We start from the raw sequence: 16,244 nt of genomic DNA on the forward strand, positions 1-16,244 counted from the left end.
GCAAAGGAGTAGATTGCTGTTGCGTCTGCACAGTTCCTCCCTTCTAAGTAACAAAGACACAGCAAAGCCAGTTATGATTTACAATCACTGCAGCCCTCAGATTCGTGTTTCGGAGCTGAGGCAACCAGGTGGGAAAGGTATTCCTCTTATTTTGTTCCTATTATTATTTGTTAATTAGCTGCATGTAACTGCTACACAAGCAGAAGTTCTGGAATATTTGACTTGGTTTTCTTTTTCTTTTCTTTTCTTTTTTCTTTTCTTTTTTTTTTTTTTTTTTTTTTTTTTGAGACCGAATTTCGCACTGTCACCTGGGCTGGAGTGCAAGGGTGCGATCTCGGCTCACTGCAACCTCCATCTCCCAGGTTCAAGTAATTCTCCTGCTTCAGCCTCCTGAGTAGCTGGGACTACAGGCACCTGCCCCCATACCCAGCTAATTTTTGTATTTTTAGTAGAGGCAGAGTTTCACCGTGTTGGCCAGGCTGGTCTCGAACTCCTGACCTTGTAATCCACCCACCTTGGCCTCCCAAAGTGCTGGTATTACAAGTGTGAGCCACTGCGCCGGCCTTGACTTGGTTTTCTAATAAAAAATAATAACTTTAAGATTGTTTATAAGACACTGAATCTAATTTTTTTTTTTTTAATAGAGATGGGATCTCACTATGTTGCCAAGGCTGGTCCAGAACTCCTGGCCTCAAGCCATCCTCTGGCCTTGGCCTCCCAAAGTGTTGAGATTACAGGTGTGAGTGACTATACCCAGCCTACATCTAAATTTTTAAAATATATATTTAGGCCAGGCATGGTGGCTCATGCCTGTAATCCCAGCACTTTGGGAGGCCAAGGTGGGTGGATCACATGAGCCCAGGAGAGTATGAGACTAGGCTGGGCAACAGGGCGAGATCCTGTTCTCTACAAAAAATACAAAAATCAACTGGGGCCGGGCGCGGTGGCTCACGCCTGTAATTCCAGCACTTTGGAAGGCCGAGGCAGGCGAATCACGAGGTCAGGAGATAGAGACCATCCTGACTAACACAGTGAAACCCCGCCTGTACTAAAAATACAAAAAATTAGCCGGGCGTGGTGGCAGGCGCCTGTAGTCCCAGCTACTGGGGAGGCTGAGGCAGGAGAATGGCCTGAACCCAGGCGGCGGAGCTTGCAGTGAGCCCAGATCGAGCCACTGCACTCCAGCCTGGGCGACAGGGCGAGACTACATCTCAAAAAAAAAAAAAAAAAAAAATCAACTGGGTATGGTGGGATGCGCCTGTAGTCCCAGCTATTTGGGAGGCTGAGGCAGGAGAATGGTGTGAACCCAGGAAGCGGAGCTTGCATTGAGCTGATAGCATGCCACTGCACTCCAGCCTGGGCGACAGAGCGAGATTCCATCTCAAAAAAAAAAAAAAAAAAAAAGATTTGTTTAAATCTGCACTCACCATCAGAGGAAGAGATGGCCTTTTTCAGGCCTGGGTCATAGCCCTGACTCCCCGGTTTGTACTGATTTCCTGTCCCTCTCCTCTACTAAGTAGGTCCTGAGTTTCAAAGGGGCAGGGACCACAACTTCTTCACTCCTACATCCGGGAGTTAGCACAAAGCCTGCCATAGACTAAACGTTCTGTGAATAAATAAGTGATGAACCCTGGCTGGGTGAGGGCATGTCAGATGTCGGATGGATGGATAAATGGGTCTGGCTGGTTATAGATAAATGAGTGAATGGTTGCTGGGCGTGAGGATGAAGGAAGGCCAGAGCCATGCCGAGAGTGGGAAGAACAGCCTCCACTCCATGTCAAGTGGAGAGAGCAGTCCCTGTGGGCCAGTCAGGGAGGCCTTCCTACCAAAAGAGGGAACTGAGCTACACCGTGAAAACTAAGGAGGACTTGGATAAAGGCAAAGGGAGGCCCGGAGCAGTGGCTTATGTCTGTAATCCCAGCATTTTGGGAGGCCAGGGCAGGAAGATCACTTGAGGCCAGGAGTTCAAGACTACCCCAGGCAACATGGTGAGACCCAATCTCTACAAAATATTTTAAAATTACCCAGATGCAGTGGCACCTGCCTGTAGTCCCAGCTACTAAGGAGGCTGAGGCAGGAGGATGCCTTGAGCCCAGGAAATTGAGGTTGCAGTGGGCTGTAATCACCACATTGCACCCCAACCTGGGCAAAAGTGCAAGACTCTTTCTCAAAATAAAATATAAAATAAAAAATAAGGCAAAGACGAATGAAGGTAGGTCTTCAACTGTTGTTACAGCCTCTTGGGGGCAGGAGCTGATGGGAAATACAGGACTGAGCCAGATCCTAGTGGGCCCTCAGTGCCAAACTAAGAAGCTTAGACTGTTAAGCCTTCTATTAATTAGCTGCTATATATTAAGTCTAATTGTCTGTTAGTTTATGTGATATCTCTATATCCCCACAACAACTTCTCAAGAGAGGGATTATCTTCTCTATTTATAGTTGAATAAATAGATTCAGAGAGGGAAAGTGACTTGCTCTAAGTCACACAGCAGAGCCGGAATTTGAATCTGAGTTTAAGTGACTACAAATCTGCTACTGCTTTAAAAAACAAAACAAACAAACAAAACAAACTATCCCTCTCTGTTTTCTATCAATAAGGTCACAGAGAACAGAGGGGTTTTGAGTAGGTGCCAGTTTGGGTGGAGATGATATCATCTTTTAGGTGGACTTTTTTTTTTCCTTTTTTTTTGAGACAGAGTCTCACTCTGTCACCCAGGCTGGAGTACAGTGGCGCAATCTCAACTCACTGCAGCCTCTGCCTCCCAGGTTCAAGCAATTCTCCTCCCCTAGCCTCCACACCCAGCTAACTTTCGTATTTTCAGTAGAGATGGAGTTTCACCATGTTGGCCAGGCTGGCCTCAAACTCCTGACCTCAAGTGATCCGCCCACCTTGGCCTCCCAAAGTGCTGGGATTACAGGCGTGAGTCACCGCGCCCAGCCTTAGGTGGACGTATTTGGCAGGGTGCCTCAGCTGCACCGTGAGCCTGGATAGCTCTGTCACAGCCTCCTCCTCCATCCTCTGACGGAGACCTTCTCCCTTAGGGCCAGGTAACAGCTGAGTCAAGAACATTGAGCTGGACCCCAGACCACCAAGGCTCCCAAGGCCAGGCAGAGTCAGGGTGGAAAGAGGAAGAGTGGACTAGAGGAAGAGTGGCATAGGAGCAGCAGACAGAGACTGTGACCGTGACAGAGGCCCCTGAACAAGCTTGGGGAGTTTCTCCCCCAAGGCCAGCAGACGATGGAAGTCAAGGCTGGAAGGGCCCTTGGAGATTACCTAGTCCAGTGACTTCCATGCATGGAAGAGGAGCCCCAAACCCAGCGGGGAAAGTGGGCTGCCCAAAGTCACCCAGGAGTCAGAGGCAGACTTCCCACCACAATTTACACTTCTTGACTCCCTTACCCATGCCAAGATGGGAAAGGTGGTGCCAAGATAGGACAGGTGGCTGAGAAAGGCCTATTCTGCCACCAACCTGCTGTGTGACCTTGGACAAGTCACTTCCCCTCTCTGAACCTCATCTTCCCTTTCCTCAAAATGAAATAATGACTCCAGCTCTGCCGTTCTGCCAAGGAGCATCCAGTGAGAGATGAGCTTTACAATCTGCAGATCCCTGGGAGGGGAGTCACCATCAAGAGGCAGGCTGGTGCCAGGTGGGTAAATGCCAAGGTTGGGCCTGGCACCACCAGGCTTCCCTCACCACCTTGCCCAAGCCTGCAGCTTCCTTGGTCTCTGCCCAAACCTTGCCATCTGTGTGGTAGCATCAGCTCCACCTCCTCCTGCCTCCCTGCCTGGAAAAAGGCTTCTTATATCTCCTCACTTTATCTGAATCTTCCCTCCCCCTCCCCAGCCAGACCCTCTTCTCTCCTCTTCTGTTGTAGTTAGGGCTCTTCGTTGCAAATGACAAAAATCGGCAGGACAAAGAGGGAGAACCAGCTTTAGGCATGGCTGTATTCAGAGGCCTGAAAGATGGCACAGGACATTCCCTTGTGTGTGTTCAGTCTTCCTCCCACACACACTCTCTCTGTACCTTAGCTATGGCTTTGTCCTCAGGCAGGCCATCCACCTGAGGTGGCCAAGGCAGCCACCAACAGCTCCAAGCTCACACCACACCCATTCAGGTATCCTGGCAGGAGAGCAGCTCTTCCCGATTGCTCTAGCAAATATCCAGGGTGATTCTCAGGGGCAGAGCACAAGGTGAGCGCCTATCCCTAAATTCATCGTTGTCTTTGATTATTTGGCTAGACTTGGCTCACCTGCCCACCCCAGAAACTAGAAATGAGTCAGCCCCACTCAAGCCATGTGGACAGAATGGTAGGAGGTGGTTCTTTAAAGCAAAATTTGGCTGGGCCTGGTGGCTCACGCCTATAATCCCAGCACTTTGGGAGGCTGAGGTGGGTGGATCATTTGAGGTCAGGAGTTCGAGACCAGCCTGGCCAACATGGTGAAACTCTGCCTCTACTAAAAATACAAAAATTAGCTGAGTATGAGGGCAGGTGCCTGTGGTCCCAGCTACTCAAGAGGCTGAGGCAGGAGAATTGCTTGAACCCATGAGGCGGAGGTTGCAGTGAGCTGAGATAGCCCCACTGCACTGCAGCCTGGGTGACAGAGCAAGACTCTGTTTAAAAATAATGATAATAAATATTTAGAAATAAAAAATAAACGACCATTTTATTTAGTTCATGATTCTGTGGGAAAGCTGGGAGATTCTTCTGGTCTGGGCTATGTGTCTCTGGTCAGCTAGTGATCCAGGGTGATCTAGCATGGCCTTGCTCACATGGCTGATGGCTGATGGGCTGTCAGCTGGGGTGCCTTCACTCTCCTCCCCGCAGCCTCTCATCCTCCAGCAGGTCAGCTGGGGCTTGTTCACAAGGTGGTCTTGTTACAAGTGAAGCAAGTGGGCAAGCTCCAAAGCACACCCATTTTTTTTCTTTTTTTTTTTTTTTTTTTGAGACAGGGTCTCACTCTGTCGCCCAGGCTGGAGTGCAGTGACATGATCTTGGCTCACTGCAACCTCTGCTTTCTGGGCTCAAGCAATTCTCTCACCTAAGCCTCCCGAGTAGCTGGGACTACAGGCGCACACCACCACACCTGGCAATGGTTTGTATTTTTTGTCGAGACGGGGTTTCACCATGATGCCCAGACTGGACTCATGCATTTTTCAAGCCTTTTTCAAACACGTTTGCATCGTGTTTGACAAAGTCCCTTTAGGCAAAGCAAGTCGCGTGGCCAAGCACAGCATTAGTGTAGAAGGGCACTACGGAAGAGCATGGAAACAGGAAGAGGAGGATTTGAGGCCAATTTTGCAATATATTCCAACTCCCTCAGGGAAGGGGAGTGAAAAGCATTTTCTTCTCTGTAGCCCATGGATGTCATGGGCCAGGGCAAGCTGCAGATAGGGATCCTTGGAAGAGGTAACTGTGGCTCCAGGACTTCCCTGCCCTCCAAGGCTTGGAGTGACAGTCTGGATTCTGACCCCACTGTCTTCCCCACACGGAGTAGATGCAGGAGCTTGAGCTGCTAGAGGGAAGGGCCTCTTGGTGGGGAGGAAGGTATTCTGCATCCTGGCTCCTATCACCTTTCAGCCCATCCCAAAGTAATGACCAGGCTTAAGGACCCCCAGCATCCCTTTGGTAGTGAAGGACTGGATGGTTCTGAGACTTACGCCTCATCACCATGGTAACTGGTGCCACCTGCTCCCCAAGGTCAAGCAGGAATCCCTGTCCTTCCCTTTCAGGGGATGACTGTGGCCTCAGCCTGTCTCTTCCACAGGTGGCTGCGCTGGAGCGGCAGATCTTTGACTTCCTGGGCTACCAGTGGGCTCCCATCCTAGCCAACTTCCTGCACATCATGGCAGTCATCCTGGGCATCTTTGGCACCGTGCAGTACCGATCCCGGTACCTCATCCTGGTACGGCTCACCTAGCCCCTTCCCAAGCCAACTCCTCTCCTCACCCCTGCCCACTCCACCCCTCCCTGCTCCTCAAAACCAGAACTGCCTCCCAACACTGGGGCACTGGTCTTGGCTCCACCCAAAGCAAGATGGGGTGAATGTGCACAGCCCAGTGCTTCTTTGCTCAGAGGAGACAGGGTGGTTTTTTTTTTTCCTGAAGAATTTTTTAGGGAAATAATCCAAATATAAACAAAATGGATCATGTAGTGAGTGCCTGGCATGTGCCAGGCACGCTGCTAAATTTCACGTGCTTCATCTCATGTCTGCAGTAGCCCTGTGAGGCAGACCTTACCAGCTCCGTTTTCCAGATGAGGAAACTGAAGCTCAGAAAGGTTGTGAGTCTTCCTAAGGTCACACAGCTAATGAAAGCAAGGCAGGATTAGAACATCAGATCTACAGTGAAGGCTCCTGCCACGGCACTACACGCCCTCACTAAGCCGAGGGACGGGCGCAGGGACACAGGAGGGGTGGGTTTCATCTTATTTAGTTTCTCAGGAAGCTTCAGGAAGGCTTGGCATTTGTCTGTCCTGCCCAGTGTACATCAAGGATGTGGTCTGGAGCAGCTAGTGTGGCTTTGAGGTCAGTGCCTCCCTGCGCTCCAGTCCCAGGAGTCTGGGTCTCTCTCCTCCTCCCCGACAGCCTCTTCCCAAGTCCTGGTCCCTAATGGTCTCTGTCAAACTCCTGCTTTCAGCTAGATTCACCCGTATTGCCTGCTGTTCCTCAGTGACCTCTTCACATGGCTCTCTTGAGCGAAAAGGCTTTTCACTAGATTTACTGCATACATGCTTGACACCTGCAATCACAATGACATGCAATGTCACGCTGCCTCCAGAGCCCACGCACACTCATTCTAGGACTTCTTTCCCCACCTCCGCAGGCTCAGCTCCCAGAAGCCAGGTGAACAGGACCCTAACAAGGCTCTCTCTCATCTGACGTAAGAGAACCCTTCTCTCCAGTTCTCAGGGAAGCCCCAGGCACCACTGTCAACAACACTGTCTGCCAGCTGACAGCCACTAGAATTGCAGGCACAGGACTTGGGTAGCAGCATCCAGCTCTCAAATCTACCCTAACCTCCTTTCCAGCTCACTGCCGTGGGTGGAATGTTGTTCTCCCCAGAGGTGGCCACATTCGGGATGTGGGAGAACTGAGGGGCCCAGGGGCCTCGGTGTTGCCCTAGCAATGCAGCTCCCAGTCCCTCCCATCCCAGCCCTCTCCCTCCAGACAGATGGAAAGATTGCTGGAGCAGGGCAGATCCACCTGTGTCATTCAGGTACAATTTACAGAGCAAGGAGGGGAAGGAGGAAAGTGACAGAGTGAGGGCATCCAGGGCCCAGGCTGGACTCCCTTTCTATGCTTGGGGCCTCACTGTCGTCTGCTCACCCCAGCCTTTCTCCAGGCCCCATCCATGATCCTGCCTCCACCTCCCCTGGTTCCCTTATATCCAGACTCCAGCCACAGCCATGTGAGAAGATGTCACACTCATACTCAGGAAAAAGGCTGCAGGATAACCTCCTGTCTCTTTTGGTCTGAAGTTCCCAGCATCCACTGCCCTCCAGCCTGGGTGACAGACTGAGATTTTGCCTAAAAAAAATAATAATAATAATTAAGACTTTTTTTTTTTTGAGATGGAGTTTCACTCTTGTTGCCCAGGCTGGAGTCCAGTGGTGTGATCTCAGCTCACCACAACCTCCACCTCCCAGGTTCAAGCGATTCTCCTGCCTCAGCCTCCTGAGTAGTTGGGACTACAGGCATGCGCCACCACGCCTGGCTAATTTTGTATTTTTAGTAGAGACAGGATTTCTCCATGTTGGTCAGGCTGGTCTCAGACTACCGAACTCAGATGACCTGCCCACCTCGGCCTTCCAAAGTGCTGGGATTACAAGCGTGAGCCACTGTGCCTGGCCTCTTTTTTTTTTTTAAGAGATGGGTTTTCTCCATGTTGCCCAGGCTGGTCTTGAACTCCTGGGCTCAAGTGATCTGCCCACCTCAGCCTCCCAAAGTGCTGGGATTACAGGTATGAGCCACTGCACCTGGCCCATTTCCTATAGTCTTAACGGGTTCATCCAGCTATTCTGTGCTAGGCATTGGCATTGCAGTGGTGAGCCAGGCAGGCAAAGTCCTCGCCCTCTAGTGGCTTACCACCTGGAACATGTTTCTGAAAGGGTCATCCGAGTTACAATCCCCTAGGGATTGCTTAAACAGCTTTTAAACAGCATCCCTAGAAATTCGGAATCAGTAGGTCTAGAGGTAGGACCCCAGAATCTGCATTTTTGACAAACATCCTTGAATGATTCCAGTATTCTAGAGACAGCTGGTCTAGAGGATGTTGTTAGCAGAGTGGATGGGATTAGCTAGCAGAGAACTTGGATTTGAGTGGCAGCCCTACCTCCTCCTAGCTGTGTGATCTTGGAAAGCTTAAACTTCCTTTCAGCTTTAAATTAGTTTTCTCTAAAGAGAGGGCAGTGCTAACCTTGCAGGGCTGTTGTAAGGCCTGATGGGTGTGTAAATGATTTGTAGGCTACACTGTGCTCTCTAAGTGAGGTATTCTCATAATTTCCCCTGCCCAGATCTCCTCATCCCTGAGCTCTGTCTCCACTGACACTCCCCCTACCCCACTCCCCAGGCCCCACCCTGATCCCACCTCTGCTTTCCCCAGTATGCAGCCTGGCTGGTGCTCTGGGTTGGCTGGAATGCGTTTATCATCTGCTTCTACTTGGAGGTTGGACAACTGTCCCAGGTAAGCCTCAGGCCTGGCAGTGCCATAGGGCAGAACCTGACCATTCCCATCCCCTGCCCCAAGGGTATTGTGTTATAGGACCAGAGCATCATGTCTTGAAGAAGCCTCCCTCTCCTTACACGCCCAAATAATCTGTGTGCCCCATTTTCCACCTACCAATCCATTTCTGGCTACCTCAAACACAATGATGGAGCAGATAAGGCTGAAGAGCAGCCCATGTGAAGATGAGCCAGGGGTCCCAGTTGATCACAAGCTCAGTAAAAACCAACAGTATGTGGTAGCCCAGAAAGCTACTCTTAGGCCCCACTAATAGAGGTAGAGTATTCAGAGCAAGGGAGGTGAAAATGCCACATGCTTTGTACTGCTTAGATCACAAAGATTTGGCTCTAATTCTGATCAATATTTTTCAGAAGGGAAAGAGACTAGAGTTTGTTTAGGGAAGACTGAGCAGACCATGTCACACGAAGAACTGCTGAAGAAAGTAGGACTGTTTCACTTGAATAAGAGCAAGCCCAGAGAGACACGACTTCTATTTTTAGATATAAAGGAGACAAAATATGTGAATTTAAGAGCATTGGCTTTGTAGTTTGACCCTGCTAGGTTCCAATCCCAGCTCTGAAAGCTTCTAGCTATATTACCCTGGGCAAGGGGCCGATCCTGTCTGAGCCCCAGTTTCCTCATCTAGTAAGTGGACATAAAGCAACTGCAACTTCATGTGGTTGCTGAGGGGATAAAATAAGATCGCACATCTGAGTGCTTGGCCCCTGGTCGGCAGGCAGTGAGTATTTACCTGCTGAATGAGTGACTGCATGGATGGGCACCTGGGTGCACACCCTGGGTAAGAACTTCCAATCTAGGCCAGCCCTTCTCCATTTAACAAATGCGGAGACTGAGGCCCCAAAGGAGAGGTTCGCCCAGGGTCGCACACAGTGGGAGCAGTGGAGAGACTGAATGGGCTGTGAAGGGGCCTGTACTGAGGATTTCACCTGTGGCTGGGAAATTGTTAATGTTCCTTCCAGCTCTGAAAATTCTGTGGCCCCTGTGAGTCCACACAAACCCCTTCCCATCTCAATGAGAAAAGAGTGAGGCCTGTGTGGTCATCAAGTGCCACCTGTTGGCCAAATATGGACTTGCAGGTGCAGACTCCCTGAATCCCTTTACCCATCAATATGAAGTCTCCCTGGGCTGGGGGAGTAGCTCCCCCCTCCCTCTCCCTCACATTCGGTATCCCAGGCTCCTTTGCCCCCAGGACCGGGACTTCATCATGACCTTCAACACATCCCTGCACCGCTCCTGGTGGATGGAGAATGGACCAGGCTGCCTGGTGACACCTGTTCTGAACTCCCGCCTGGCTCTGGAGGACCACCATGTCATCTCTGTCACTGGCTGCTTGCTTGACTATCCCTACATTGAAGCCCTCAGCAGCGCCCTGCAGATCTTCCTGGCAGTGAGTCCTTCTGTCTCCCACCCTACACACACTTCCCGATCCCTTTCTTTAGCTCTAGTTAAGAGGGGATGATGGGTCGGGCACAGTGGCTCACACCTGCAATCCCAGCACTTTGGGAGGCCGAGGCGGGCGGATCACCTAAGGTCAGGAGTTCAAGACCAGCCTGACCAACATGGAGAAACCCCGTCTCTACTAAAAATACAAAATTAGCCAGGTGTGGTGGCACATGCCTGTAATCCCGCTTACTCGGGAGGCTGAGGCAGGAGAATCGCTTGAACCCGGGAGGTGGAGGTTGCAGTGAGCCAAAATTGCACCATTGCACTCCAGCCTGGGCAACAAGAGGGAAACTCCTTAAAAAAAAAAAAAAAAAAAAAAAAAGGGGGGGGGATAAACCTAGGTTTTCCACCTGTCTGTCCTTTTGTCTGCATCTGTTTCCATATCCTGTACCACCTTCCCTCACCCCTGCCCCAGCGCCTATGCAGGGAGTGAACAGGTTTAGTGAATAGGATGAGGCATCAGACTATGAATCAATCCTGGGTTTAAATGCTCAATACACCCACTGCGTGACTTTGGACAAGTCACCTGCCTTCTTGGAGCTTGTTTCCTTATTCACAAAAAGGAATGACAATACCAGCCTCAGAGTTGTGAGAATAAAAAAGTGACCCCAGTGGGCGTGGTGCCTCATGCCTACAAAGCCAGCTACTTGAGAGGCTGAGGCAGGAGGATCGCTTGAGCCCAGGAGGTTGAAGCTGAAGTGAGTCATGATTGCATCACTGCACTCCAACCTGGGTGATAGAGTGAGACCCTGTCTGAAAGAAAGAAGGAAGGAAGGAAGGAAGGGAGGGAGGGAGGGAGGGAAAGAAGGAAGAAACAAGAAAAAGAAAAAGAAAGAAGGAAAGAGAGAAAGAAAGAAAGAAAGAGAAAGAAAGAAAGAAGAAACTAACTCCAAGATAGGAGTAGTTCCTGTTTCTAGAAGGGCCAGCCCTGTCCTAGGCACTTTGTACCCACAAAGTCACATAATCCTCTTTCTTCTTAACACACCATAAGTCCAACTGGGAAAACTGAGGCTCAAAGAGGTAAAATGATTATTTGCCTCAAGTCACACTTTCAGAAGAGTTAAACCATGTATGTTTGACTTTAAGGTGAAAACATTTAACTGGAAGTTGTTACGGGTTTGCCTTCATCCTGGCATGCCTCCTCCCTTGCCAGTCAGGGCGTACAGGGCCCTGCAGGGGGTGGAGGAAGAGGTTCCCACTCCTCCTTCCCTCCCTGACGTGTCACCTCCACTCCCAGCTGTTCGGCTTCGTGTTCGCCTGCTACGTGAGCAAAGTGTTCCTGGAGGAGGAGGACAGCTGTGAGTAAGGCGCCCCTAGGGAAGAGGGGAATCTTGCCCCGTACCTTCAGCACCCTGGACAGAGGCCTGTGACGGGCCGTGGCGGGAGGGAGCCCAAGTCACTGGCCCCTTTCGAGGGGAAGAGGCGGCTGGTGTGGAAGGCTCTGAATACCAGCCCGTTCCGGGCTGGGGTCCAGACGTCCAGGTGCCCAGTCCCTGGCCCCAGCACCGCCTTTCCCCAATCTCGCTCCACGTGGACCTCATCAGAGGTCTTGTCCCCTTTAGAGGCTCGAGCCCCGCCCCCAAGAGCCTTCTCTCTCATAGGACCGCCCGGCCTCCCAGGCCCAAGCCTTAAGGATTGGGGCCTGACCCTCCGCTGGCCCGGCCCCGCTGCCTCCAGACCCCCAGAGGCCCATCCCTCAGGGTCCAGCCGAAGCCCCGCCCCAGGCCCTGCACGGGGTCTGACCCTCGCTCCTCCCCTCCTCACGGTTTCTGTGGCTCCGCTTCCTCAGGTGGGGGTCCTGCCCTCAGATTCCCCACCTTCAGGACCCAGTCTCCCTCCCCTCACCCCGCCGCTGAACTCTAACACGCGCCGCCCCGCTTCCGCAGTTGACTTCATCGGCGGCTTTGACTCCTACGGATACCAGGCGCCCCAGAAGACGTCGCATTTACAGCTGCAGCCTCTGTACACGTGGGTCACGGCGCCCTGCTGGCTTGGGGAGGCCCGGGCGTCGGGGTTGCGAAAAGGAGGGGACGGAGGAGTGGGCAGGGCAACCGGGTCTCTCCGACCCCATACTTTTGAGGTCCACTGTCCCTAACCTGCCTTTGTTTCCCGCAGGTCGGGGTAGCCTCTGCCCCGCGCCCACCTTGGCGCCTCGCCTTGGGCCCCTGGACTGACCGCAGCTGCCTTGGGCTCAGGCCAAGGCGCAGGCGCGCCCCCTGGTGGCCCACGCGCTCACTGCAGCCTGCGCCGGCCCCCGGGTCTGCAGCTGGAGACGCGGATTTGGACTTGGACTTGGCCTTGGCTCTTCGCAGCCCGGACTTCGGAGGAGTGGGGCGGGGCGGGGGAGGGGCACCGCGGGTTTTTTGTTTGTTTATTTGTTTTTAATCTCAGCCTTGGCGTGAGCTGGGGCCTTCCTCTCTTCTCCAGCCTCTCTTTCACCCTTCACCCAGCATCCTGCCCCCCTGTCCAAAAACAGCAGGACATCACACCCATCCCATCCCACCACACTCACTCACCAGCTCTGGGGAAAGCTACTCTGAACTAGGAGCAGGAGTCCTGGGTTCTAATCGCAGGTCCAACACTGACTGTGATGTCTGGCTAAGCCCTTGCCCTCTCTGGGCCTCGGTTTCCCCTCCTCAAGTGATTAATTCCTTAGCAAATGGACTCTTTTAGACTTCTCATTTAACTCAATTCCCTGAGCTAGACTGGGATTAAAATTCCCATTTTGCAGTACATTAAAACTGAGGCCCAGAGATGCAATTTGCTTGAGGCCACACAGCTAGATTTTTGGTGGAAGTGGGCCTTGAACACAGTGTACTTTCTGCAGTTTCTGACTGTAAAACCCACGTCTGCTCTCTGAGTTCAATTTCAAGCCCCCCTCCAGCTTGGACCCATGTGGTCTCCACCATATTCATACACCACCGCCACCACTTGCCAATGCCTCTCTTAAAGCAATATACCCATTCGTTCTCTTATTGGGAACCGGATGGACAGAGCCCTAAATTCAGCCCCACCCACAGAGAAGCCTTCCTACGCTCAGCCACTGTCCACCCTTGGCAAATCTTTCAAGCTCTCTCCTCCAGGAAAGTAGGGCCCCAACTCAGTCACCCCACCCCCTTCCAGGTCCCTGAGGCTGGTTCTACTGTATCCCCATCCCCTCCACAACTCCACTCACCCCTGATGGCTCCATCCACCTCACCAGTTGGAAGGCTTGTGGTTCCAGAGGGGAGCAATGCTGGTCAGCGCTGCCCAGACTCCAGTGTTTACAGATCACCAGCGTTTACAACCAATTCAATGGCCAGAAGCCTCCTCTAACAAGCCCACAAGGAGTTCTGAAGGGGCAGATGGGGGTGTGAGTAGTGGGGGAGTCAGGATTGCCAGCACCCTCACCCTTCCTTGGGGGCAAGTAGAGGCGAGAACACTTTCCCCACCTCCCTCCACAGACACTCCTGAGGACCCTGCATCCCACACACTGCCTGGTGTGTCCATAGATCAGAGGATCAGGCCTCAGCATTTCATCTGTGAAAGAGGTGTGGCCCTGGGTTAGAAAGGAGGGCAGGAGGCATGGAGGAACTGGGGGGACACCCAGATGGTGCGTATGGTTTGCACACCTGAGCCTGTCTGGTGACCACTTCGCTCCTCGCCCACTACCCTCCAATCTATCATTCCCTACTCTCTACGGCCAAAATATCCTGAGCAAGGCTGACAACCCCACCCCACCATCCCAACTGCAAGCAGCCAGCCCCAGGAGTTCCTCTGGCCCCCACAGGCATGGAGCTCCTAGCTGCTGGGTACAGCTCAAGAGGGGGGCAGCTCCCTCAGGCTAAGCTGCTGCCGTTCACTGGGCCAGCCCTGCTTCCAGCCCCCACTTCTCTCAACCCCACTCTCCCAGGCCCCTTTCTACTCAACGGGTGCAGCCACTGGTGCTTTGAAGCCTTTTGTTTTTATAAGATGGTTTTTGCAAGGGGACCGGGTTCTCTTTTCACTGGGACCTTGCAAGGAGGGGAGTGCTCTCCTGGTTTCTGTGCAGGTGGGTTGATTAAAGATGGTGTTTTCTTCTCTATCTTCCTGTCCTGCCCGTTGGGTCTGTAGAACTTTCTAAGTGAGAAGTCCCTACACGAGGGCAGGCAGGGATGATTTGATGTTGATGCTATCAAATATTCCTGGGGTGGCCAGGCACGGTGGCTCATGCCTGTAATCCCAACACTTTTGAAGGCTGAGGTGGGCAGATCACAGAAGGTCGGGAGTTCGAGACCAGCCTGGCCAACATGATGAAACCCTGTCTCTACTACAAATACACAAATTAGGCAGGGGTGGTAGCGGGCACTTGTAATCCCAGCTACCCAGGAGGCTGAGGAACAAGAATCACTTGAACTCGGGAAGCAGAGATGCGGAGAGCTCAGATGGCGCCACTCTACCCCAACCTGGGTGATAGAGCGAGACTCCGTCTCAAAAAAAGAAAGAAGAAAGAAATCCTGGGGCACTGGCCTGTGACTCTGAGTGGGTGTGTGGGTATGCAGCTTTAGGCAACTCACTCTCCCTCTCTATCCTTATCCGGAAAAAAAAAAAAAAAAAAAAGCAGAGGTCAAACAAAATCAGTGGGTTCCTAAATGTGGCTTCATAATCCCTTAGAGATCTTCCTACTTATTTTCCTGATAAAATGCATTTAAAGTTTATGCTTCCAAATATCCTTTGCATCTTGGCTCTTCCTGAGAATTCAGTTCCGGGTGTGGAATGAACTGACACACAGTGCTTTAGACACAGGTTCCTGCATCCAACCTTTGATATCCTGGATACTTTTCTGGGGATACAGCCCAAGAATCAGTATTTAGAATGTTTTAATTTGTGTGTCGGGGGGTATGTGGGTGAACAGGTAATATGTATATAAGGTCCGGGAGTCAGAAGGTCCCAGTGGGATGTTTTTTTTTTTTTTTTTTTTGAGACGGAGTCTTGCTCTGTTGCCCAGGCTGGAGTGCAGTGGCCGGATCTCAGCTCACTGCAAGCTCTGCCTCCCGGGTTCAGGCCATTCTCCTGCCTCAGCCTCCCGAGTAGCTGGGACTACAGGCGCCCGCCGCCTCACCCGGCTAGTTTTTTGTATTTTTTAGTAGAGACGGGGTTTCACCGTTTTAGCCAGGATGGTCTCGATCTCCTGACCTTGTGATCCGCCCATCTCGGCCTCCCAAAGTGCTGGGATTACAGGCTTGAGCCACCGCGCCCGGCCCCCAGTGGGATTATATACTCATACCTTTTTTCATATCTTTCCAAGGATAGGCCTTTTTTTTTTTTTTTTTTTTTTTTTTTTTTTTTTTTTTTTTGAGACAGAGTCTCGCTTTGTCACCCAGGCTGGAGTGCAGTGGCGCGATCTCGGCTCACTGCAAGCTCCACCTCCTGGGTTCACGCCATTCTCCTGCCTTAGCCTCCGAGTAGCTGGGACTACAGGCGCCGCCACCATGCCCGGCTAATTTTTTGTATTTTTAGTAGAGACGGGGTTTCACCGTGTTAGCCAGGATGGTCTCGATCTCCTGATCTCGTGATCCACCCGCCTCGGCCTCCCAAAGTGCTGGGATTACAGGCGTGAGCCACCGCGCCCGGCAGCCTTTTTTAAATTATACAATTTTTGGTCAGGCATGATGACTCATGCTTGTAATCCCAGCACTTTCGGAGGCAGAAGCAGGAGGACTGCTTAAGCCCAGGAGTTCCAGACTCACCTTGGGCAACACAGGGAGACTTCATTTCTTAAAAAAAAAAAAAAAAAAGTAAAAATTAGCTGAGCATGGAGTGGCACATGCCTTTAGTCCCAGCTGCTCAGGAGGCTGAGGCAGGAGGATCACTTGAGCCCAAGAAGTTGAGGTTGCAGTAAGAGCTGAGATTGTGCTGCTGCACTACAGCCTGAGAAACAGAGTAAGACTGTCTCAAAAACAAACAAAATTACACATTTTTTTTTTCTTTTTCACACAAATGGCAACGTATTCTACTTACTCTTTGACCCTCTGCTTCTTTTTTCCCCCCCCTTGAGATAGTCTCACTCTGTCGCCCAGGCTGGAGTGCAGTAGTGCA

General features: G+C 51.7%; 1 protein-coding gene across 3 annotated transcripts in view; it reads left to right on the forward strand.

The window, feature by feature from the left end:
* LOC105494603 (sodium/potassium transporting ATPase interacting 1) overlaps positions 1-14,250 on the forward strand; it is a 61,476-nt gene extending 47,226 nt beyond the window's left edge. Inside the window, exons 2-7 of one of the 3 annotated variants that reach the window (XM_011763158.3) lie at positions 5,768-5,905; positions 8,604-8,684; positions 9,934-10,131; positions 11,425-11,485; positions 12,074-12,155; positions 12,303-14,250. In XM_011763158.3, the coding sequence (XP_011761460.1) occupies positions 5,768-5,905; positions 8,604-8,684; positions 9,934-10,131; positions 11,425-11,485; positions 12,074-12,155; positions 12,303-12,312 (570 nt within the window). In that variant the 3' untranslated portion in view covers positions 12,313-14,250. Of the gene's footprint in view, positions 1-5,767; positions 5,906-8,570; positions 8,685-9,933; positions 10,132-11,424; positions 11,486-12,073; positions 12,156-12,302 lie in introns of those variants that run through there. The other 2 variants (XM_011763161.2, XM_011763159.3) reach the window with 2 other exon arrangements.
* The last annotated feature ends 1,994 nt before the right edge of the window (positions 14,251-16,244 follow it).

Source organism: Macaca nemestrina, chromosome 1 (genome assembly GCF_043159975.1).
Source record: "Macaca nemestrina isolate mMacNem1 chromosome 1, mMacNem.hap1, whole genome shotgun sequence".
NCBI lineage: Eukaryota > Metazoa > Chordata > Mammalia > Primates > Cercopithecidae > Macaca > Macaca nemestrina.